At 44.3% G+C, this 26,008-nt stretch overlaps 1 protein-coding gene and 1 long non-coding RNA gene across 15 annotated transcripts in view; one reads left to right on the top strand and one right to left on the bottom strand.

The window, feature by feature from the left end:
* Window positions 1-26,008, bottom strand: part of REEP1 (receptor accessory protein 1) — an 82,503-nt gene that overhangs the window by 7,860 nt on the left and 48,635 nt on the right. For 3 of the 14 annotated variants that reach the window (XM_085577501.1, XM_085577509.1, XM_085577506.1), the window contains exons 7-10: window positions 24,586-24,711; window positions 17,664-17,714; window positions 12,103-12,271; window positions 6,402-6,437 (exon numbers count right to left, since the gene is read on the bottom strand). In XM_085577501.1, coding sequence (XP_085433627.1) covers window positions 6,402-6,437; window positions 12,103-12,271; window positions 17,664-17,714; window positions 24,586-24,711 — 382 coding nt within the window. Of the gene's footprint in view, window positions 1-2,132; window positions 2,592-6,401; window positions 6,438-12,102; window positions 12,272-17,663; window positions 17,715-24,585; window positions 24,712-26,008 lie in introns of those variants that run through there. The other 11 variants (XM_085577504.1, XM_085577512.1, XM_021535725.3 and 8 more) reach the window with 7 other exon arrangements.
* Window positions 6,593-24,603, top strand: LOC146767506 (uncharacterized). Its single transcript, XR_014954609.1, has 3 exons — window positions 6,593-9,804; window positions 11,146-12,947; window positions 22,598-24,603. It is a non-coding gene; the product is annotated as an uncharacterized LOC146767506 (long non-coding RNA).

Genomic DNA, 26,008 nt, shown 5'->3' with positions numbered 1-26,008 from the left:
TGGAGAGGTGCTGGAGAACCAGAGTCAGAGTGGTCAGTGACCAGAGTGAGGAGACACTGGCTGCTGAGGCTGAGTGAATAGAATCATGACAATGTGCCCTGCTCCCATTCTACAACCAGCCACTCCACTGGATAACAGAAGGAACTGTGATCCTGATAATGCTTCTGTGAATCCCATGGTTTTGCAGCATACATTGTTTGCTTTATTACTGTTCTCCCTCCTAAATTAGATGCTGAGCAAAAAAGATACCCAGCAAGCTCTACCAACCATGTCACCTCCACAGCAGGCTTTTCCATTCTCCCCATCAGTCCAAACATCACATCCATGTCCTGAAGCTGCTTCCATGAAGATCAAGAGAAGAGCTCAGCCTCCAAGCTGGCACATACTGCTTTGATCCCTGCAGCTGAGAGGTCTGTAAAATTCACTGGAAGTTGGGCTGATCCCTTTTCTTCTCTGCCCCAAGTCGTTGTGAGTGGGACACTGAAAACCAGCCAAATGGGAACCAGTTTAGCTTCAGCCTCACTGAACTGGAAAAGGGAAGATGGGCTCTCCTAGGCTTTTCCACTCCTTTTCTGGCCATTGGTGAGAGAAGATCTTTAATACACATGGCACTTTCCTTAAGACCTGGAAAAAGAAGGGAGGACTCCCTGCCCATCCTGCCTTGGGAAGGACACCTGTATTGTGAGCAACCCAAGCTCGTGTTGATCTGCCAGACTTTGGGGTGCCAGCCTTTGTCCCACATTTGTGGAAGCCTTCTGTTGGTGTGGGATGGCAGAGAACTCATCTCTGAAGAGCGGCTGCTGTGTGAGCCCCAGCTCTGAAATCGTTATTTTTTGTGAATATGGTAAAAAACATTATAAAAAATTGATTTTCTGACACCGTGAAGAGAGTGAATAAAAATATAAAGCAGAGGTTAATCAGAAGAACAAACACAAATGTGAGGAACTGCTGAGAAAGGAGATGGAGGTTTAAAGTGAATGAAAGGGGTCTGGGGCACCAAGGTTTGTTACCAGAGAAGGTAAAGATTGAGGAGCAAAACATACTGCCAGGGCTGGAGCATGCATTTTGAGGACAGCACTTGGCCTTGGGTGACCTCCTGTGTGTTTCTGAGATCCAGCTTTATGATCTGAGGCTGTGAGGCCTCAGGTCACTATCAGATGTCCCCAGAGTGGCAGAGTCAGCAGTGTGTGCTGCTCCAGGGAACAGCCAACAACCCCAGGGACAGTCACAGCTGGGAGGTGGCTGTGTGAAAACACAGATCATACACCAGACCTTTGCCCTGACTCTCTCTGGGAGACTCTCACTCCCCATCCTAGGGTGGGCTGTGCTTTAGGTGTCTCCACCCGTTACATTTATGGCTCCACATCTTTGTGTGAAGGGGCTGAATTGCTGCAGAGTGGGAAATGGGCTGGTGTTCCAGGACTAAAGATGCTGCTGCCTCTTGCAAACACCTTTTCAGTGTTTACTAGATTACACTACTCTCTCCACTAAAGCAAGCCAGAATCTGACTGTAAACAGTCTAAGGAAACAGATTATTCCAGTTAATTCTCTTAATTCCAGTTCCTATCATTCCATCATAAGTCCTCCCAGAGGAACTGATACAACCAACACATTGTGTGGGAAGCCCTGAAAATGGGCACATTTCAAGTTAAAGTGCTCTGCAGAGTTGGGATTTGAGTTGTTAATGCACCTCAGGGAACAACCCAGCACGGACAGGAAACGTAGGGCCAGATCATTGCAATCTTTGATGTCTATGATTCAACAAGGCTAGGAAATTTCATTTGCAAAACTCTTCCTAGAGCAGTATCTGGGATTCAGTAGTGTGCTGTTTTTTTCAGCAATAACTTTGGTTCAGACTCTGGTTCATGCTGCCATGTAAATGTGTAGCAAATTCCTGTGGATTTTCATGAGTACAACAGAAGTCAGGACACAGCCCACTCTAAGTGCAAGTGAACAAATTACTTTGACCTAGATCCTCTGAAAAATCTGGACACTTAAGTACAGTTACAGTGGGAATCAGGCAACTTTGACACTGGATCTCCCCTTATTTTGCCAGGCACAATATTTCTGTCTCCCATCACTTCAATTCCTCAGGAGCAATGGGGAAAACCACAGTCACAGACTACACAAACCAAGAGCAAGGTACTGTATTATTGTAATGGAAGGTAAAGTCACTCCAAAGTTAAGCCTTTCCAGGGGATCATTCATGTAAGGGGTTTGCACACCACTTTATAAGCACAGGAGAACAGATATTTATTATACGATGGCCATCAGCTTCTTTCCCCTGCAATAAAGATAAATTCACCATCATTTCCAAAAGACATTGACCCAAGTCCTGTACTTCCCCAGCAGCTTTTATTGCCAAACCAAGGAGTTAGGAGCAGCCAACTACACCAGCACACACTGCCCAGGAACCACCAAACAGAGGCAGACATCCTTTCCAAAGCTGGAGTCAAATGCAACCAAAGCAAACAAGCCTAATTACATCAACAAAGTCATCCGTTAATGAAAACACATCCCACAAATGAGTGAGTTGTTAAGTGCTAGTCTATTCCAAACACCTCAGAGGAAAATTCATGCAATCTGTAACACTTACATCAGAGTCCCATAATATTTACATAGAGAAAAAGAAAGAATAAACTGTTAGGAGAAAACATTCGGGTGCAGAGGGGGAAGGAACATTGTTTCAGAACACAGAAATATTCATCTTTGCTTTTCTAGTATCTGTCATTCAGCTGGAGTTTATTGAACAACAATTAATGTTTTAACTTTCTGCTGATAACATGCAAATGTACTTAAAATGATTTTCTGTGAAATTTTTTTCTTCCCTGAGGTAACCAAAATATATATGAAACTATTTTTAAATCTCAAAAAGAAAAATCACAAATTGCTAGTCAGGAATAGCAATGCAAAGTGATGCAAACCAGCCCTGTAAAAATGTGCTTCAGTATTTAGTACAGGAAAATTTTAAGGAACAAAATGCCTAGAGCAACAGAAAATTGTTGCTTGTTCTTTAAGTTCAACAAGGTTAAAAAAAAAAAATCCCCTGAATAAGAGCTGGAAGCAAAATTGGCTAAGAACCAAAATAAAACCACCTACACCATTTAATTGAATTAGTTCAGAGATGTACAATCAGCCCCCTTGACATAAAGTCAATTAATGTTTTTAAAGCACTTTCCACTGTAATAACTTATGTGCACTTCTGAGGGTTGGAATCAGCTAATAGACCAATAAGGTGATTTATTTAAAGCACAATTAAGTGGATGCCCCACTGAGGTCCTTGGTGAGCTGCACTGCTGGTTGGTGTGATCTGATCTGTCACCTTGTGGAGCACAACCCTGCAGTGCACACCCAAAACAGACCCATTTATCACTAATGTCCCTCCACATTTCTTACACTGCCTAAGGCTTCTGATCAGCATTTTAGTATTAAATGTCCCCTCAAACACTTGCAGTCCCAACAATTCTCCTGATATACAGCTGATTCTTCAATTCATGAGAGATATATTTATTCTCTGCAAGAATTAAAATGGTTTCTCCCTCTCAACCATGCCCCAGGTCTTTGCAACAGCACCTAAGAGATGTTAGTTGAGAGAACACCACCAAAGATAATTTTGTTACTTCTTAAATGTTGGTCCCAAGCAAGATAGTTTAACATTGAACAGCGTTTAAGCATTTGCCAGGCACTGCCAAAAGACAAACAGATATCCCTGGAGATTTTCACTCTGTCCTCTCTGAAAGGGAAAAAGAGCTCTTACATAATTGTACTATTGTTCCTGAATGCTGCAGCCTGACTTTCCACAGAACACAAAGGAGATAAATCAGAAACTCGGGTCAAAACCTGGAAGGAGTTCCACCAGCAAAGGCCTGGCCCTGAACAAAAGCAAGAGGAGCTGGCAGAGGAGCTGTCAAAAAGATGTGCTGGAGAACATCTGTCAAACAGGCTTGTGTTTTAGTGAAGCTGCCCAGAGCAGAGGAGGATGAACGTCCTGAATTGCATCAATGCTTTGTCATGTGCAGACCATGAGGTCAGTGGGAGTGATCCAGCTGGGCAGGAAAGGGCTCTCCTGTGGAGCCAACAGCTTCAGCACAGAGAATCCCACCACTGGTGACAGGAACCATGTTCTGCTCCATGGCAGAGGAGCCCATCGGCACAGAGAATCCCACCACTGGTGACAGGAACCATGTTCTGCTCCATGGCAGAGGAGCCCATCAGCACAGAGAATCCCACCGCTGGTGACAGGAACCATGTTCTGCTCCATGGCAGAGGAGCCCATCAGCACAGAGAATCCCACCACTGGTGACAGGGACAGCTCTAGCTCGGGGGGCTCAGCCTGGCCTTCAGGCCCTGTAGAAATGCACATTCCATGGCACCTGCAGGCCCCATCCTCCTGACACCTCCTCTCAGGGTATCATCTAGGGAGCAGAATGCTTGGACTTCAGCTCCACCAGCCTGTGCTCTCCTAAGAGCTGAGGAGGTTTCTGTGAGTCAGAGAGTGATGTAATTGAGTTACAAGAGCATTAATGCAATTGCTCCTGCCAAAAAGACTGCACCAAGGCTCTAAAGCAGCTTTTAATATCCCTGCTTGAGGAAAGACTTGACTATCTGCCCATTTAGATTATAAACTCTTTGGAAATGAGAACTGTTAATGATGAGACTCTGAAATTGGCTATTAGATCTCAAGTTTGCACCAAGAGAAGATGAGTGCCAATAGCTCCAGGCAACTTAGTCCAAAGTAAACAAAATTAGATTCTTTCTTCCCCCAGCTTTTTGTGGCACTGAAAAATGTTCACGTGACTTAGTCAGCTCTCCAAGCTACCAAAGATGCACTTACAAAGGAGCATTTTAATGGCAGGCCACTGTCTGACCATGCATTAATGCATCTATTGCCCTGGAGACAGAGAAAGGGCAGCCTGTGGAGACAGAATGAGCCCTCTTTGACACAGAGCCTCAGCACATCCCCACTGACATGGTCTAAGGGACTGGATTATGCTGGAGAGAGGGCAGGAATAGTAAAACAAGCCAAGGTGAAAGACAGGGTACACAATTCCAACAAGATCCAAATTACTTTGGGTCCAATTCATAAACACGTTGGACTGATTGCTGCTTTAGCATCATTAAAAGACTTTCCTAAGATTATCTCATTACTGTTAAGCCCATAAGGATTCAGTGATTCTTTTTATAAATAACACTTTGAAGTCAAATCCATGAAATAAGGTTAGGCTAAAATTAGAAGAGTTCTAATAAAATGCCCTGTGAATACAAGTGTTTCATGGTTGTTTCAACAGATACCACCTTAAACGTGCTTCATTGTCCTGCACAATGGCACACTCACCCAGAAAAGGAAATCAACAAATCAAATAGAAGGGTGGGTTTGCCACCCAGGCAGGGTGCAAGGAGGCTGTGCCAGGATGGAACCATCAGGCTCCAGGCACCAACTCTGCACAGGGTTCTGGCACAGATGCAGAGCTGTGGAAGGCACAGGTGGCACCACTGTGATCCTTCAGTCCTTCTGCTGCTGTCTCCAGGTTGATTAGTGTGCAAGATACACAAAAAGCACACGAGATGAGAAGAAAAAGAGTTACAAAGGTTTTTTTGCTTCCACCAACATGAGACACTGCCAGTCTGTATTTCTTTTTTCTCCCCAGACAAGCTGCTTGGCAGCCCCATCCTCTGGTATGCCCAAATTGGAGTTCTCCCACTCCTTTCATCTGTCACTGGGAAAAAATGTAGAAGTGACATGTCTGGGCTCTTAGCAACCCAGCTAACTGGCACAGCACTGAAAAGACCACCGGCAGCTAAACCATTCACTGCCCTCAGACGTTTGTAAACACAATAAATGCTGGGGACAGTGGGACATTTTTCAAAAATGCTTCTGCCAGAGATTGAATCAGGGAGAGTCAGTTCAAGTCTGTTTTGTCTTATCAGGGTCTGCTGCTGGGATTTTCTACATACCCTGTTCACCCCAAGCACAAATGTCCTCTCCACCAATGGAGAAACATGTGCCAATCCTTAGGGAACACAGCAAAACAGGGCTGGGGCTGAGGAGGTTCTGCTCTTGCTGGATTCTCAGTGGATTTACCAGCACTGGGGGACACAGGGCAGAGAAGTTACACTCCACAGCAAGGACATGGCACATCCTCTAGAAGATAAGGGAATGAAGTCCTTCTCCAGAGGAACAATCCCCATCCTTGGGTGACACAGGTCAGTATGGTGAGAAGCACTGCCATGAGCACACACACAGCTCCCAAACCCGCTCACAGCCTGGCCTTCCCCTGCTTTGCCCCCCTGGTGTTAGGAAACCCAGTGAGCAAGAGCATCAGGAGCAAGCCAGGCTGGGGAATGCAGCCATGCCCAAAAGGGATGCATGGATACCAGGACACAGGAAATCCAGCACTCACCTCTGAGGAGTCGGCACACCGAGCAACACGTGCACACTGAAAGAGGAGCTCAGCGTTAGGAACTCGTGGGTGAAGCCACTCGCTCTTAGAAACCACTTGGCACCATTTTGAAGTGCACTTCAAGGCTCTGCTATGCACAGGGAGATGAGTGTCTCCACTGACCAGCATGAGCACAGGCTCAGGAATGTGCCTCATGCCAGGCTGTGTCCATATGGGTGTTAAGGATGGGGTTAGGTTCAGCTCCCTGGTGCAGTTCTCAGGCCACTGAACAGAAATAACTCCTGACTGGAGGGACCTGGGAGTGTGGATAAGCCATGGATGCATAACCCAGTGCAAAAGGCTGTATGATAACAAACCCAGGGTGCAATACTGGGATTTGTAAGGCTATGTGCCTGGATTCTCTCTGTAGATTTAGAATTCTCTTAGAAGTCTGGCTGCTGCAACCACTCACACAGCTTCTAAAGAAATCTATCCACACACATCCCTGAACTTCCTAAACCAGGAGGGTCCTACAGGAATTAATATCCTGATGGAATTGCCATAAGAATGAAAGCAACCAAGGGAGTTGCATTGCACCCTTCAGTGAAAGCAGGTGATTCATAACTGTTCATGAACATGGGAAGTTTACAGCTTCATCTTGAGCACAGTTTGTGTTCCAGGAAACAGTCTAAATTTCCAGTTTGAGCCTTTCAATTTAATTCTCATAGTGGCATCAATGACTACACATTAAGGAAAGTTTTTGAAGAAGAAAAGGGCTTGAGCTCCGTGGGATATTTTTTAGTTATAATTATCCTGCACTGGAGACACTAGAAGTTCTTCTATAGTTTCACAGTCATTTTAAAGCAGCACTATTGAGAGCAGATGTCTCACTGTCCCTTGCACTCTGGCCTCCACCTTCCTGGTCCCATTGCTGATGTCTGTGCTGCTGCTCTCTACCTGGAAGCAAGGGATAGCATTAAACTTGAACCAATTCCTTGACTGGGGTCAGCATGTAAAAATAAGATTTAAATGCATCCAAAGGAAAAGACAGATGGGCCAGAGGCAAGCAGCTGCGTTACACCCTTCTAGTGGGTCTGCTGACTCTCACTGGCTGGATGCTGCTGTGAAACTATGGGTTTCCTCAAGAAATCTGCTGTGGGTTCAGCCTCTGATTTTATACAGAAGGAAGTTGATCACAGTTTTTGACAGTTAACTCTCTGGGAGCTCAGACAACATATATCTGGGTTGTTCTCACACACATTTCTGGTTGATGGTGGCTGAATACCCAAACATATCCTGACTCTTGATGTTCCCCCACCTTTGTTCTGAACTGCAAAGCCTTTGGTCCTTCAGCACAAGCCCAAAAAACCAGCTTTGATTCTCTCCTGCTCAGAGGAATGGAGAGTATCAGAAAGCACACTGTCCATTTCTGCTTTGAAATCATTCCAGATAGAATGATCTTAGCCTGGGACAAGCTTAAGCAGAAAGAACACTGGGTTTGGGCAATATAGAGTGTGGCTGCATTGTTTGTGATCCTCTGCCCCAGGCAGCATCAGCTCTGGACACTGACTGTCCTGTGATGGAACATAAATCAAGGTCATACTATAAGGTTTAGAAGTGCAAAAGCTCCTGTTAATAAGGACAAGTCTGTATGTGGATTGTTACTGGACATTTGCCAGAACAACAGGATTCCCTTGAGAAATATTTGGAAATATTGTTCTGGAATTTACAGTTTTCCATAACAATACACAGCCACATGACATTTACAGTTCTCAAAGGAAAGAGGCAGTTCTGCCTGTGGAAAGGGCACAGGTTGGTAGAGACACCGAAGTAAAATGTCACAGTCCATCATCTGGGTGCCAGGAAAATAAACTGAGAGATGCTGAACCAAGAGTGAAGTGAAAAATCAGATGAAGAGATGGTGGGCCTGCTATGTGGAAGGAGGGGCTCATAATGTGTCCTTGGTGCCCATCAAAGGAAGTTGTGCATGCTTCCCTGGGGCTGGTGCCTCATGGGATGTGCTGTTTGTGGGGTCAGCAGCCACCCACAAATCATCCCAAAAGCAGCCTCTGCCTCTTCATGTCATCTGGGTGTGGCTTTTGGCTGGGTGTGAGAGGAGGAGAAGGGTCCTTCTGTGTGAGCACACCAAGAGCCCACTGTGTGTGAGCAGTCCCACTCCTGCAGGACCATCCTCACAGCACAACTGCACAGTGGACAGGCACCACTGGAAGGCAGCAAAGACAGCAAAAGGTAGAAGGGGCAAAAAAATAGCAAAGTGCAGAGGAAAAGGAGCAATTTCCCTTGTCTTGTGTTTATTCTATTTCTTGGCCTCATAAGACTTCAGCAGGCAAAAAAACCCCATTGCTGTATGTGCGTGAGGTTGTTACTAAATGGCAAACTCTTCACTCAGTGCTTTGTGTCAAGAGGGGATTCAAAGAATCACAAATCCATCTAAGCAGCACCATTCACATTACAAAAATAACAACGGTGGAAACAAAACAGGCTGAGTTTGTGTAGCCTGGTCCTACAGCCAGCTTTTGGCCACAGACACAGCCCATTGGTGTCAGGAGAGCCTTTTCTCACACTTCAGTGGGCTTGGAAACATGCCCAAGGGTTGTGAAACCAGAACCTGAACCACTGCTGGTGCTCACATGGGGGTTTAATACCAACAAATCTGAATTTTAGCATGAATTTTAGACAATAGACCTCTACCTATCCCCCTGTCTTTCCAAAACACTTTAATTCAGATATCACATCTGCTCTTAAACAGAACAGTCACGTAACAGGATTGGAACCAGCAACACCAGGTCTGGCTGTGTCCACTGCTCAGGGAATGGGGCCATATAAACAACTCTAAGCTCAACTCTAAAGAGCCCTCTCTTGTCTCTAGTGGGGTCAGCTCTCAGCATCCTCCATGGCAGGTCCTGTGTGATGACAGGGGTTTAGCTTTCATTGGCTAATTTAGTTAACATGCATTTTTGTATTCAGACATCATTGTTACAGCTATACCTTAATTCTAACCATATGAGTTTCAGAGCTCTCATCAAAAAGGGATGGTGGTTTTGGTGTGTGTTTCTTTCCTGAGTGCTTAATCTAAAATTCTAAAATAGGAAGGCTATTATCCCTCAGAAACTGAGCTCTGCTGTGTTGTCAGTCAAAGCAAACACACCAGATAAGAACATGGCTCTGTGTTTTCCACTCTGAGCATAACCTTTAAGTCCAGCCCTCAGCTAATCCCCTTTATTAGTGTGGTCACAAAGAGATCAAGGAGCAGGCACAATTCTAGCTGGCAGCAGTCAAGGACAATCAACATAAGCCTCCTTTGAATTATATAAAACTTTAGGTTGTGTTTTGGGAATCATTATCCTCCTGTTTCAAGGTTTCTCTTAGAACACTGGGAATGAAGCATTTACAGAAGGAAAGGGTAAGATGTTTCCTTTTCTTGTTGGTTTTTTTTAATGTTGCTAAATACAATTTGTGGATTTGCAGTGGGACTAGAAAGGAAGGAAAAAAAGAGGAGAATACCTCTAAAAAGAAAAAAATATCAAACCAAAATTATCTACTTTAAGTCTGCTTTGGGTGACAGGTGGCTGATGTAAGAGGTGATAGATCATCAGGAAAATAGAAGTACCACACAGGTTCTGTAATTCACAAGTTGTCTGTTTAAAATGTGAACATCCTCATGCAACACATAGTCTGGGTCATTTTTGATGACTCCATATGATGTCACATTAACTATGTCCCACTCTTTCTAAAGCAGGTAAAAAAAAGAGTTCAATGTTTCTGTGAGGCAGTGGAGACATCTGACAGGGACATTTATGTCATCTGAGGGCTTTGAGACAGGAGAAAGGGCTGTGTGTCTGCTGTTCTGTACTGACTGCTCATGCACATTCTCACATATGCATACATTACACGTATATATAGCACACTAATGGGCAGAGGCAAATTCTGTCTATCCCTTGCTTATGTCCAGCTCTCCAACTAAACAAATATGAAAGGTGGAATGATGGAACTACGTCTGGGCTTTGTGTGCCTAGAGCAGTGTCATCTCACCAGAATATGGCCCTCAGGATGTGACACAGTTTGGTTGACACATCACAATCTTACACACACACACACACACACACACAAACACACACACACACCCCAGTTGAATTCTCCCCTCCAGACATTCTGACTACACACAAAGTGGTGCCCACATGAAACAGCACAAGGACTGGAGAGAGCAGAACTGTTATCTTTCACTCCATGTGATCAAAAGTGAGAGCAAAGCTCGTGGCTGGAGTCTCCCACCACCTGCAAGAGGAGTCTGTATTCTCTGCAGGTGGAGAATTAGGCACCTCAATGAAATCACCAAGTGAGATGGGACAGATAGCGGTCTTGGAAAAATTTGCAAATTTGTGCAGTTTCCATTAAAAAAAAATAAACCCAAAATCTCAAATTACTTGAAATACAAAATTTGTGATAAACACTTAGGCTGAGTTAAAAATGTTTATGAGCAATTTTTCAGAGATTCATTCTGAGAGATCCTTACACTATAGATGCAAAACAAGACCAAAATAAAAAAGTCTTGTGTCTTGAGAAAGGGGTTTGTGGCCAGGTGAGCTGACTTCACTGTCTCAAGAGCAAAACTACAAAGGCTGCTCTACTCAATGTGGAATTAAGATAACTAAATTATGGTTTATTGATGTCATTATTTAGTTTTATCTAAATACATGGCCTTTTGAGGACTTTTATATTCTGTGTGTGAATACTTTATTTTCAGATCGATTACTTCAAGAGAAGTGTACACAAGACCTTATCTAAAGATGAGAATAAAACCACTGTGCACCAATATTTCAGTTTGCCCATAAAGAAAGTGCATTCAAGAGACAATATTTTAAAAAAGGAAAAGTCTGATTCACAGAATTTGTCAAAGGCTTGAAGGATACTCCTTTGGAAGGATGAAACATGACATTTCTAATACCATTCCAAAACTAAAGCAAATTAGAAAGGGTAGCAACTACCCAGGCTTGAAACACTGCAAGTGTTTGCACAGACCTCAACACACACAAGTTGAAACTGCTGAATTTCTGACTTGCCAGCATGTTTCACAAGCTACCAAGTGCAACATGCCTGCAACTTTCCTTGGCTTCTCATCACAGCACTGGAGTTGGGTGATCTTTGATGGTGTGTAGGAATCCCAGAAACCATCTGGAGCCACCTGCTTGGGATAACCCTCCATGTCTCAATTCTTGAGATCTAATCTGCAAAACTATCTCCAATTAAAAGTTTTGGATTTGGACTCAAAAATATTTCTTTAATGAAGCTTGAAATAAATTTTTTAACTGAATCCTCAGGAATGGATCTTATTTACAGCATGATATTTCTTCCCTTTGTTATTTCAGACTTACAAAACAAACCATTGTCCTTAGGACACAGTTTTTTCAGCATGGCTTGCAGCCCCCAGCCCAACTTTCCAGCTCAGGTTGCAAAGACTGAGTCTGGTTTCTCTGAACACTCAAGTCCCACCCTTGGTACCAGCCAGGAATAGTAACCATCAAATGATGATGCTGTTTCTTTCTCCTAAGTGCCAAGAGACTCAGAGCATGTCTGTGTCCTGGGAATTCTGGTATGTGCTGCCTGCAGTGTTCATTTCTCTCTGCTCCTGCCAAGGGCATGACTTCATTGAACGGTGTGATATTCCAGACAGCACAACACTGAAAATAACTCTGGCACTTACCTGAGCTGCCAGTGCCTTCTGATGCACTTCTGGATGGTTTTGGGTGGCTCTGTTTGCTACTTGTTCGTACAGTGACCGAAGGAGGAACAGTGCTGCTGCTGTCTCCACGAATCGTCGAGAGATCCTGCATGCTGAAGCTCCGTAGTCTCTCAGACAGGGCTCCCTGTCCCTAGTTAGAAAAGCAAGTAAATAACACAAAGTTAGATCCAACATTTTTGAGACTTTTTGCTGTCTTTCTCGTTGAAATCCATCAGGACAATAGGAAGGAAAAAAATATTGTGTGGTCTAGTGACCTAGAGATGACAAAATGTGTTGCTAAAAGCATCATTCCATCTCTTGGCTCTTCCTTTTGGAGTGGTTCTATGGAAACATCTCTGATTCTTCATTGCAGTGATCTGAGCACAGAGCAGCCTTGGCCATGTGTAAAGGAGCAGGATGTTGCTTTATCTTTCTAGTAGGTACTTTTCTTCACTAGGTATGAGTCAGATGCTTGACTTCAGAATCACAATTAAATGGCCTGCATCAAAATAATTCCCTTTTAAAGTTAATCATTTATGATTATATTCACCCAGCCAATCTCAGCAACAACATTTCCAGAGCACAGAAAATTTGAAATTTTAAACTAATAAAAATATATTGTTAAATTCCAAGAAATACGACAATGCTTTTTTTTTTTTTCATGCAGCTTAATGGAGAAATTAACTAATGGAATACCTTTCTTTCTTTTTACACTAGTTTTCAATCTGACTACAAAGATATCCCTTGATGAAAGGAATTAAACTGTAAAGGATGGGTTGGTTAAGTGACACTTTCCATTAAAACTGCATCCCATCAAAAGGCTGACTGTAAGTATTCTGAAACCCTCATACAACACGACAAGCATAAAGCAGGAACACCAGCAAATTCAATACATACAGAATAATGGAATTTTTGAGCCACATTAAGTGACATTAAGACTTTAAGCTACATCAAATGACATTCCGAATATAAATCGCATAACTGATTACATAAATTACATAAATTTTATGTTTTAACATTGTATTGAGGGGGGAGGATCTGAAAGATACTTCAGAGCATATAGTCTTGAAAAAAATACTGAAGTAAACACATAGAACCTGATTCTAACATTCTTTTTGCAACTGTAAATTAGGAAAAATTCAATGGATGCTTTCACTGAGATGAAATCAGAAAGAAAGCAAATAACAGACAGTAAATATTGTCCTGTTTAACAAAAAGATAAAGTAACCTTACTTTTAGAGTGTGTAAGCAGAGAGGGCATCAGAGCTGATAGCTACAGTCGCTGTGACAGTCTGCACTTTTTACATTCAAGACAAGTGACAGACCAGTAATCTCCAACTTTCCAGCCTGAAGCTTTCTATACAAGAAAATTGAGTTCAAACTTCCTTCTCAACTCCACATTTAGCTTTCCTACAGACTATTACAGAGAAGCAGCAGACTTACTTCGCTCTTTCCCACTAGCCTATTCTACTCTTGTAAGCATTTTAAATAAACTTCTTTGCTGATATACCAAGACATGTTGCTAATTTCACATGCATGGCAGTGGAGTCCTTATAACTTATATTTTGCTAAACTCTCACCTCTGCCCTCACATTCTCCAGCCTGGCACAAGAGTTGATGCCTGAATTTTGGCTACTCCTGCCAAGGTGAGTTTGCTAGTGGCTGAGCCACTCTTGGGGTGTGTTCTCACTCCAAGAGGCATCTCCAGTTACTCTTCTTGGGCCAGTGTAAGCCACATTTATTCTGCAAATGTTACTGGGCTGCTAACTGCAGTTGCCTTGCGTGGCTGGTCAGCTGAGTGAGATCTCAGCTGCCCAGAGCTCAGTGCAGCTCTGGATGGGTTTTGGAACCTGCACTGAATTCCTGCACAGACACCCTATTCTCAGTGACTGATTCAAAGCCAAGATATCCTACCCTGCAGCCTGATTACAGCAGACAGATCTCCAGTGAGAGCAATCTGACTATTAAATAATATTTTGCTATTGCAGAATGACTGGCCAGCAAAGCCAGAGGGTTAGCAGCTGATGAACTGTAACTTGAGTGCTGTATTCCTCCCTCACACCCAGCTCAAGTGTCAGCAGGGCTCAGGCTTTTCACCTCCCCCCAGCTGCTCTGCTCAGCCAGCTAACCCAAATTCCATTTCATTCCAGCCAGCAATTTATGTACGTGGACATGGGTCAGGTTAGAGATGAGATTCATGTGTCAGACCAAGCTGGCAGGGAAGATGACACCAACACACTGAAAATGAAGAAGATGTGTTAATATTCTTGCAGTGCACCTTGTGATATAGCAGTAGAGAATGATCAAAGGCCCCAGGAGAGCTTTGAAACAGGGGCCTGATATGTGCCTGTCATCTATGGGTCTGTTACAACAGAGCCTTGAGCACAGACTAAAGCAGCTGAACTAAACAACTTTGATTTTCTCCAGGAAAAAAAAGAACTAAAATTGCCTTTTCCTAATTTTTTGCTTTAATCTGAGTTTCTAACAGCAAAAATAAAGATGGTTTATAAAACAGGTAATAGCAAAATATTATTGTTACTGTTCCTACCATTCTATGAAACATTTTTTTTAATATCAGAAATTCCAAGAACAGCAAAGGCCTGGGTTGAGTGAAGGCACTGAACACCTGTGAAAACCTGAAGAGTTCCATTTCTTTTCTTTCTACTGTCTGCACCTTTGGCCTTTGTAGGGATAGACTTGATTTATTTGCTCCTAGAACACAGTGTAACACTCACAGTTCTTTCCCAGTTACACAATTTTACTTGACCCCAAATAGAAATGTGACAGAAATTACCACAGAAAGGGGGTGGTTTCAGAGTAAAACGGAAAATATTGTTTACCAGCTTGTATTTCCCTGCCACATAAGGAGCTGATGTATTTGAAATCAGAAACATTTGAAAAGGCAGCATGGTGATGTTTGCAGCACTGTGTTTTAGAAATAAAGACTTTATCCAGATGTAATGTTTATTACTCCACAAAAAGACTTATCTTTTATTAGCAAAAGAAAATAACGACTTAATCGCTTTATTTCTCGACATAATAAATTTATCACAGCACATGGGTTTGGGCTGTGATTGTTAAAACAATCATGTGGAAGATGAAGAACAGCTGTTTGGGGGGATTTTTGTTTACTGTTGTGGCCATGATCATGCAGATGCTCTTCCAACTGCTAGAGACATGAGAGATATCCCAGGAATTCCAGCACAGAGACAGGATCCAGCTCCTGAAGCTATGCCTACACTGCAGCCCTGAGGCATGTTTGCATCCCCACAGATCTGGGCTAGTTTTATCCTGGGGAGTGTGACAGCAGTAACATCATGACAGTAGCTGTGGTAACACCATTTCACTGTGTCAGCAGAGGAGCAGCTCAATGTTATTACAAAGCCTTCTGAAAATTGTGACTGGGAGGGCTGTGATGACACCACCTCTCTCTCCTCCTCACTGAACACCAACAGTTGCAAGGATGATTGTGCTGTCAGTGTGGGACCTGTGTTTTTGGGACTTTAGAGGACACAAACATGAAATGGTGCTGGAAAACTGAGCCTTAACTTCCCTGGGCACAAGACTCCCTTTCTGGACTCAATTTCTCATCCATCTTCACTTAAGATATGGACCATCCCTGTGGGCATGGCACTTCTGATTTTACAGACAGTGAGGTTTTGGGGGCTACAGGTAGGAACAGGTGTCTCTCTGTTCCCTGATCACTATAGTGCATCTGTCCCCAAATCCATCTCATCTTGCCCATAGGTGAAGGTACAGCACAAACTGAAAGTGGAGCTCTTCAGGCTTCCTCTGCCTCTTTTACCCCCAGGATCTACCAACCTCACAAGTTCTCTTTTTACAGAGAAGAGCCAGGGCTCAGTGCTACTGAATAGGATAAAAGACAAATACTAAAAAGGACATGGTAATGTCACTGCACAGTCCCTGCTATCACTTGGTATCAACCTTATTTAGATTCATGACTGCACCAACAGTTTGAGGGCATTGGCCACCAAGTCAAGCTGCAGAAGCTCATTTGTGATTCTAAGTGAAATTAAAGCTCCCGTCCACATGGCACAGTAATTAATCTAAAGCTAATTTAAGTATATCTGCCTCATTTGGTCAAAATGACAGTAATATAGACATTCTTTTCTCACCCACATCTAGCACATTCTCCCCTTTTTGCTTTAAAGACTGTGACAAAACAGTATGAAAACCCTGAGCTTCCAGAGCCAGCAACCTGCACACTGCCTTCCTCCTCATGTTGCAGACATCACCACCATCATCTCCAAAAACAAACATCAGCCTCTCTGGGTCCAGAGCACAACCACTAATGCAACCAGTATTTGCCTGGATGGATCAGAAACACAAAAAACTGACATCTGCATTGTGGCAAGCACTGTAAAAGGCACTCTATCAGAAAGAGCTGGAACTGTTTTAATTTATTTTACCACTTCATAGTCAGTCTCTGCATTCCCATTTGAACTAAAACTTTTTAGAAGAACATGCATTTAGGAGTCTGGGGAAAACTGGGCTTATATTCAATTGAATTATTCATTATAAATACTTCATGTATGTAGGTAGCTAAAGTACATAAAATTAAGCACAAAATTTAAAAGTATGCAATTTATATAACAGCCCCATTGAATATGATCTAAATATAAACAAATAACAATGTCTAGATTTTATCATTCCTTCAGTCTGAAAATATAAAATAATTCTGTAAACATTATTTAGGCTTCAAAACACCTCTAATACCTACAAATTCCATTTTGCAGCTGTGGAAACTATGACACAGCATGAAAAATCAGGAACCCAAAACTGCCAAGTCACAAAAGAGAAGCTTTTAATGCAATCAGTGTTAATGCAGGATGGCCCCTCCTGGCCTTTTGCCTCTTAGGATCAGCAGTTAATGGACAAGCAAGGGAACACTAAGTCACATTGAGCACACTTCCAGCAAAATCCTCAATCTGTTAATGTTCTCCTCTCTTTTTGCTGTAAGTGTGGTTAGCAGTTCATCCCCACAGATGTCTGCATGCACGTTGCAGCCTCCATCCTGCCAGTGCCCACTGCAAGGTGCAGTGCACGTTCCCAGGATGCCAGCTGTGGCCACGGTGTCAGCAGGACTGCCCCAGCCACACCTGTCAGAGATCCTTCAAAAGCTCCACTGCAACCCCAACCATCCTCACAGGGATCACAGCAGAGGGAGAGAGGCTCCCTTCATCCATTAGTGAGAACACAACAGCAAACACAGCAGCTTGGCCCAGCAATCAGCAGCAATCAGCCCAGTTAAATCAGTGTTCCACGTAAAAGCTCCCTGCCTGGAGCTGGAGTCTCTTCAACTGCCAGCAGAGGACTTGAAAGGCAATTTGCTGATGAGATCAAGGACAGGCTTTTAAAGCTCAGCACGCAGGATCTACCCACTGGAAGCAGAGCAGACAGCATTTGGCCTCAGACCAATCTCAGCTGAAAACAGTCCAAACTAGTCTAACAGCTAGTCTAACAACACATCTAACAGGGAGCAGACATTAGTTAGGGGTTAGTAAAAGCACTCAGCAGATTACCTGCCCTTTTTTCTGGTCCCAATACAAGTGTAAATGGAGTAGCTGAGAGACCTAGCAAAGGGAAAAAAGAGAGCCATTGTGGCAACACACATAAAAGCTTTGAGAATAAGATCTATTTGAAGCATAAGTAATCGAGGTGAGACATGAGCATGACACTGGGCACCATGTGCAGGGACTCATGTATGCATAAAAGCAGGGACACCCACCTGTGGACTACCCCTCTGAACATAGGTCCTCCCTTCCTCAGCTTCCCAGAGAGATGGAGAAACCACTCCATAACCACCCCAGCTGACAAGGTGTCACCTAACAGGTGTTTTTAAAGAGTAAAGCAAATTATAAACACAATGGGCTGCTACTCCACTCCTTGCACTTGATTGATGCTTCCCACTGGAGAAATCCCCAGTGTCAGGCCTAATGACTAATTTAGGCACAGGATTATGTGAGGGACACGTGGCAGTCATTTTAGTCCTGGTGACTGACAGTTCCCCTGAGCAGTAGGGTGACAGTGGGGAATTTCTCACAGCAATGAGCAGGAGTTTGCACACAGAAGCTTCTTCATGTCTGGCTGCAGGCAGGCCCTGAGCAGAACCATCAGCTTTATGGTCTGAGCACAGGCATGAGTGAAGCAGTAAATTGCTTCTGCCACCATTTGAACACAAACATTCCACAAGCAATATCCTTATTTATGGCCAGGGCCTGTGTGCCATGCCTAGTCTGGAAGAGCTACCTGTTTGGAAATGTCAGACAGTAATAAAGACTCAAAGGGAAACCAGCTGACATTAATGTTGATGGTGGAAACATATTTTCATCCACCCTTTTTGTTTGTGCAGTTAATTTCCTCTCCAGGGAACTCTTTGTTATTGCTTCTCCCACACTAGTCTCTCTGTATAAATTTATTTTTTGGTTCTGCTGTCCTTTGCATTCAGTGAGTGTTGTTTGCTTGTTGGAGACACCAACCAAACAGCCAGCTTGAAAGAGAAACTAGAAAGAGTTACCTGGATTGTAACTCAAACAGCACTGGGATTCTATAGATTTGTGAAAAACAGATTCTTAAAGACTTCTGAATAAAAGATGCATCACACATCACAAGAACACTTCACAAAGTACTGTAATCAGTGGCATACTACCATATATTTTAAGAAAGCCATTTGTTGTTCCTCTTTATTGGCATAAAATAGCTCCAAGATCTTTGATTTTGGATCCCAAATGGAGATCCTTTAAAAGAAACTACTTTCAAAAGCAACAAGCTCAGCCCCCCTGAGATAACAGTAAAGTGTCCCCAAAGGCTTCTCAGTCTGTGAACTCTAAATCATTCCTGACCTCTGCAGCTCTAGGCATGTTACTGATGAGGGCACAAGATGTGGCCATCACAGATGTGGTGCTAAGCAGATTGGTCAGAACCTTGCTCCCATATGTTTGCTCAGCAAAGGAGCACTCTCCCTCTGAGCATTGGGATCTAATCATTACAAAGAGGCTTTATCAAGCATCTTAGGGGAAAGGATCCTCCCCACCCCTGCCTCCTCTCTCCCAATTCAAGTAGAAGTGCAGCTCTCCACTGTTATGTCACAAAAGGCAGCATGTCTCTCCCACACAAGTATTTTTCTCCTGGTATCCACAGTAAATAAGTCTAAAATCACATGGTAAATTAGGGATCTAAATATTGATTTTCAGGCAATTGCACTGGCTACACCAGCTGGATACTAGAAATTACTTAAAAGATGCTGTTTGTCTGAAGAGGTTAAAGCCTAAATCATCACCAGCATTTCCCTCCCAGTGTCCTGGTTTAAAAACCAGCAAATGCACTGAAAAACTTCCTGATAAATTTCTTGGGCTAAAGGGCCTTAAGGTAATGAAGCTATAACCCTCCAGGGGAAGGTGAGCCCAAAGCTGGAAATAGAAATGAATAGAGTAGAAATGCCAGCCCAGAGAGGTGGTTTGGGAGCTGCTGAGGCTGCAGTGCTGGGGGTTGGTTCAGCAGGTGGATGCACACCCTGAGCCCCCCTGCCTGTCTGCTCCTTTGAGTGATATGAGCAGCGACTGCTGGCTCCCCATGAGCCACATTCCCCACGCATGAGAGGCTCCTGGGCTGCTCCTCAGACTTATTAGGCACAAATGGGCTTTTCACTGACACCAGTCATGTGTGCCTGCTCCCTCCACCTCATTTGTCTTCTCCTGCCAAGGCTCTGCACCCACTGCCAGCACCACGCTGTGCCCCACTCCCCTGTGCAAAAGCGAGCACGCAAGGGGCCACAGCACCAACTGCTCTGCCACCTTACCTGCAGAAGGGCAGCACAAAGGCAGGGGAAGGTACACTAGCAGAAACCTCTGAGTACACTGATCTGTTGGCATGGGATGTTTTCTCCAAATCTCATTTGAAAAGCTGAGTTCAGGCTGCAGCTTGGGGATGGTTAAGTGGTTGGGAGCACAGTTTGTATTCAGATGGGGAAAGATGTGGGTCTGTTTGGTAGAATTGGTTTGTTCAGGGTGGGGAATAAAGGATACATCCAAACAGGATCTGGGAAACCCAGGAGCTTGAAAAAGAGAGTGAGAGAGTTGGAGGAGAGTGTAAAACTGGTGATGAGTGGGTTGTAGAAAGTCAGGTGTCAATGGCAGGGCTGGGCAGATTTTTGGGAAAGCAAGTAGGGAAAGAGGAGTTGTGGACTGGGGACATGGCAAAGCAGCAGGTGGTAGCAGGCTCAGGGTGACAGGTGAAGGATAAGTGCTGGGAGTGTGGTGACAGCAAGGGAGTACATACAAATTTGCTGGAGAAGGCTGGTGCTGCTTCCAAGCCACTGGAGCCTCCCCTTGCTGCAGCCATGTGTGTCCCAGCTGCTTACACTGAAACCTGACTGGTGGCAGTGAAAAGCCCAGGATCCATCTGATGGATGCACTGCCTGGCCAAGAGACTGGGGCTGTAACAGCCCTGCTGCTGCTGCTCCCTTCTGCTGTGACCCAAATGCAAGCTTGTTTTCTCTCCACCAAGGTGAGCTGGAAAGATGGTGGTGGTCAGGGCTCTTCAGGAATGGAAATGGCTGAATTAGCTGGAACTAATTGAAAACACACAAAGAGCCACAGGATTTACTGCCTGGTCATTTAATCCTATCACTTAGGAATGACCCACTTGAAGTCACCACATGTGACAGAATCACCAAGTGATGAGGACAGGATTAGAGCCCCAAATGAGATTATGCTCCTTGGTGGGGGATGTGAGCTGCTAGGGGCAGGGAAAAGATCTCTGTTGAGCACCTAGCAGGGGTAATAAACCAGATACCCAACATTCTGTTTGCCTAGTGAGCATCAAAAATAGACTCTCCAGAGAGAGAGAAAACACCCAAGTGAGCCAGCTGGGCAGACCCGGGGTGCTTGGGACACTGGCAGCTCCTCAGCCTGTAAAATGAACTGGCACAGGTTTGTGCCAGCATTAGCACAACTGTGGCTTCAAAACAAAACAGAGCAGGAGCAAGGAGCAAGAGGAGGTGCAAGGACAAGCCTGCAGTTGGCTAACTGAAACCATAGGGTATTTAAGATAAAAAAGGGAAAGGGACAGGGGATTAGAGGTAAGGAAGGTGTGGCTGTGCACAGCTTGCAGCATCTTAACCTGCAGTAAATATATAAGCAGCAGCCTGTCACACACAAATGGTAATCAGAGAGGCAGATGCATTGTGCTGCACAAATAAAAAGATGATGGATAAACAGGGTGGATTAAAAAATATGATGGACAAAAAGAATGGATAAAAAAATAGGATGATGAAAAGAATTAAAAGATGGGCCTTGCCCAAAGATCTCATAATGAAAGAAAAAAGACCATGATGGATCACAGCTCAGACTGAACGGAAAGGACAGGGCTAGGCACAGCATGAGACATGTTCTCCAGGTGTAGGAGCCATTAGATTTCAGCTAATTTACTGAAAACAGATCTGTACAGAGTCCCTTTTCAGCCCAGCAGCTCAGTGTGTATTGCCATTACATGAAGTTGATTTGCAAAGCCTGAAGGTCCATTTCTGCATAAAAAAGCATCTTTTCCTCACCCAGTAATCCAAGTGAAGCAGTAAATAATTCTCACATTCATTTGATGGTAAAAGCCATGTTTTCCATGGAAGCTGCAGGAGCACATTGCTACTGAATAAATCATCATCTCTATAGGTTCCTGTAACACAATCCTTTAAAGGCTGAAACCAAATTAATGGCTCACTTTGCCATCAACACTCAACACTTATTACAGACTAGTTGGATTCCCTTAAATCTTGGCATTGGAAAAGCCATGATAAGCCTTAGAAATAGAATTCTCTTTCCTCCTTCCCTGGAAACTTCCCCCCTAAGGACAGCACTGCAGTCTGGTCTGGCATCTGTCTGCTCAAAATGTTTTCCAGATAATTAGTCATTTAAACTTCTCTCACACAGGATAATCCAGCTCAGTTATACCTTCTCAAGTGAGCAAGGAAGGGCGGTGACATGCAGGTGACAGCAGCTGAAAACCAGGGCAAACAGTGGTGCCTGCTGCACCACTCCTCTCTGGAAAACAACTCGCTCCTCAGCAGCAGGGATGGCTCCATGGAGACGCATCCACACCACCCGATCACATCCTGAACACCTGAGGAAGCCCAGCTCAGCACTCCTGCACTGCAGCACACCAGGCTGGAACTCACACCAGGCAGTTCCCTGCCAGGACAGCAGCACATTCTGTCTCAGAAGGGCAAGGGACAGAAGTTGCTTTAACCATCCCTGGATATTACACTGGGAACAGATTGGTGTGTACTTCCATGAACAGCACAGCTAAACTGTCTGCTTCCCAAGACCAGGAAGAGATGACCTTGCTTTCCTTTCTACTGGCCATGCTCCTCACAATGCAGTTCAATCCCTTTCCTTATGCTGGCTCAGCCACTAGAGATAAGTTTGTGGGCTCAAAAGAACATACCCCTTTCTTTTTCTTTCAGGATTAACTTTCTGATAGATTAGAGATAACATGAGGAGGTCCAAAATGCTGGTGCACACTGGGAGCTGGAGCACTACCCCATTTTGGAGGAGAGCTGTCAGACTGGCTCACACACTCTGTTGGATCTGCACCCTGAGGCACACAGAAACAAGCAACTTGCTGGATGACAGAAGCCAAAGTAGTGAAGGAAGCCAGGGGTCCTATTTTTCCTCATACATTCAGAGTAATTTTAATGTCAAGGCTGAAGGAAATACTTGAACAGTCCTTGCTTTGTTGTAAAAATCAAACAATCAATCTATTCAATAACAACCTCTCAATCTTATTAACAAATAATTTTCCCCTCCCCAAAGTAGTGTGCAAGTAAGACTCTTCTGGCCCATTTACAGGTTGCAATATCTTAACAGTTTTCTCTCGAGTTGTGCTGGCAGATGTGCAATGCAATAATACCACACGAGTCACAGAGTTGTTTTCTTCCACCCCTGAATGAGGAATTTCATCAACTATGAAAAACAACAGTTTCCTTGTACCGTGGAGACTCTTCCCTCTTTTCCCCACTGCCACTGGAGCCACATTTTAAGGCAGAGAAGAGTCTTAAGAAAAACAGCAGAAAAGTGGAACAGTGGGAAGGAAAACTGTGGTGCTGACTGTTCATTCCAGTTGAACAGCTGATGCAGACACTGTTGCAGTCCTGATGGAGGAACAGGTTGGCACTCTGGGTTTGGGTTACTGTTTAGCTTCTCATATTCAGGGGCTACCTAGACAGGAGCCAGAACTCCTTTGGGATTCACAAATAGTTTCTCACTGTGACCTAAAAACAGCTCTAGCACAGTCAGTCTGCAGCACCTTGTAGAAAGGGGCTCAGAGCAAAGGCAGTGCTGCAAAACTGGCATTCCTACAGCCTATTTATGTCCCCAGTGTGACTTCTTCAGGCTTAAATGGCAGCAGCAAAAGTGCTAAGTGTCCTGAAGGCATCACAAAAATGTTAGTTCATTGGGCATATGATACACAGCACTGCCCTAGCTCCACGTTTATCCCAGGTTTCAGTCCAAGTTTGGTTTATCTCACAGTCCCTGGGTTAGAAGAGTCTCCCTACTGAAGAGCAACAGCTCAGGAGAAGACAGGCCCAACAATATAGTCTGCACAATGCTAGGCAGGGAAAAAGGAGACAATTTTTGGGTTTAGCATATCCTTGTGATCCCATGAGCATGGCACACCCTTTGGGCTCTCCCCTTCTGTAATACCTTGCTTTCAACAGGCTTTATAAGCTTTATGGTATTTGGCCTCCCAAGGATACATTATGCATTTTTTCAGGAAGTAAGGCCAAGACATACTAAAGTGATGTGCCTTAGGTCATAGGAAAAGCATTTGGCAGAGGAAAATAACTTCCTTCAACTCCCATTCTCATGTTGTTCCTACTACCAGTACCATCCTTGTTCATATGTTTCTAACTATCCTTTTGTAACAGGCGTGGTAGCCAAGTCTCCCCTGCAAAACACACTGTGCACATCGACTCTAAGCCATGATAGCTCATGGCCAGAGGGCAGGACCCCAAAATGCAGGTATCAAATCCTTGCAGCTCTTACACAAGAAAAGGAACAACAGATAACAGCTCTTATGCAAGAAAAGGAACAACAGATAACAGCTATTTTCTGTGTTTGGCTCTAAGCCAGGAAGAGAATACAGGATACACCCCTTCAGATGAGATCCCTCATCCAATATCTACTGGTCCTCCAAAAGCAACTAATGGCACATCCACTCTCACATAACATCACAGCAGAGAATTACACACAAGTTATGTTACGTGTACGCCTTGCAGAAGAAATTTTAGCCTTCGTGAACTTCATCTTCTTTCCTGTCACTACACAAAATTATAGGTCCCTATAGAAAATAATGAGAGAATCCCCACCCCCACCATCTCTCCCCCTCCACACTGTGCCTGCTGCTGCTGGCAGTGGAAGCAGAGAAATGTTAATGAGGCACCATCCTGACCTGCACCTTTACCTTTGAAGCTGCCATGACGGCTGCCGTGGCTGCGACGTTCAGCCCCCGCTTCCCAAAGTGCACAAGGGCGTCGTAGCTCCGGTCTTTTGCCTGGATGAGGCAGTCATCGATCTCCTGTCAGAGCAGAACACAAAACAAACAATTAAAAAAGCACAAGAAGGACAAGTTCAAGCTTATGCTCCCAGCCTCAAATTCTTGGCAGAGTCAGGTTATACTTTATGGAGGTAGATGTCCTCCATGTCCTCCACTGTGGCTGGAAAGAAGTTCACAGCCAACAAAGAGGAAAAGTTTGCTGGGAGCAGTAACTCCCATTGCAGGACTGGGGAAGTCTTTATTCTACAAATGGAAGATTGGGACCCAAAGCTGGGATCCTGGAAGCAAGAGAAATCTGCCTTAGCAACATGGACTGATAGCCATTTGCAAACCATGCACTCCAAAGACAAATGGGATTGCCTCATAGTTAAAAATACTCATATGATGACACTGGGCAGCTGAAGCTGCACTGCCCTGTGTCCAGGACAGGTGGCCTCAGAAATATCCCTGCACATCACAGTGGTGCCCAGCTCCAGATGCCTATGGAATTGTTAGGCACACAGCTTCTGGGCTTTGATACTGCTCAATATACAGTGAAACACTTAGGGAGGTTCCTGCCCTTATTGTCCCTCCTTCAGGACACTGGGGAGTGGATGATAATGATAGTAATGACTGCTAGTACTCAGCTGGTAGATGTGCTGGGTTGGTAGAGACTGGAGGTTGTGAGGAGCTCTGGCTGCTCTCCCTATTCCCCGTAGGCAAGAGGTGGCAACTCAAAATGCATGAGCCCTACCTGGGAGAAGTACAAGCAAAGGGAAGCAGAGACAGGGGATTGATTCCCACTGTCCTTCTGGGACAGGACTGAGATCCAGCTGCTACTTCACTGCCTGTGGCTAAAGGCAGAGCTTTCATTTCCAAGTTGCCAGTGCAGGAAACAGTTAATCAATCAGCAGTTTTCATTTTGGTATGTGTCAATAGCTGATTTTGGTCCATTTATTCTCGTGAGCCAAATGGATCTGCCTGACAGTGTCCCATTCACAGCCACAGGAATCTCCCAGGCAGGCAAATGATCCAAGTTGTAATGTCCCCCACCCAAAATTAGCATGTTTAATTTGAGCAAGACACTTCTAATCTAGGACCTCAACATGCTACATGCCTTTTTTCACTACACTACACAGCCAGACATGTGCTTGCTAAGCCCATTTTAGACTGCCTGGGCTGTTTGTCTCATTGCTGTACAACGTTTTAGGCAGAGCTGGGAACAAAGTTGAGGAGTCCTGGCTGCCAGACCAAGTTTCTCTATTTGTTATATCCAGCCACAACAGAGCACTCCAGCTATAATCAGCCAGTATATGCAAAGCAGCTCAGGAGGTATTTT

This window comes from Lonchura striata, chromosome 4, assembly GCF_050655825.1.
Source record: "Lonchura striata isolate lonStrDom1 chromosome 4, ASM5065582v1, whole genome shotgun sequence".
NCBI classification, from domain to species: Eukaryota; Metazoa; Chordata; class Aves; order Passeriformes; family Estrildidae; genus Lonchura; species Lonchura striata.
The sequence above is the reverse complement of the archived record's forward strand: the minus strand, read 5'-3'. Positions and strand labels throughout refer to the sequence as shown.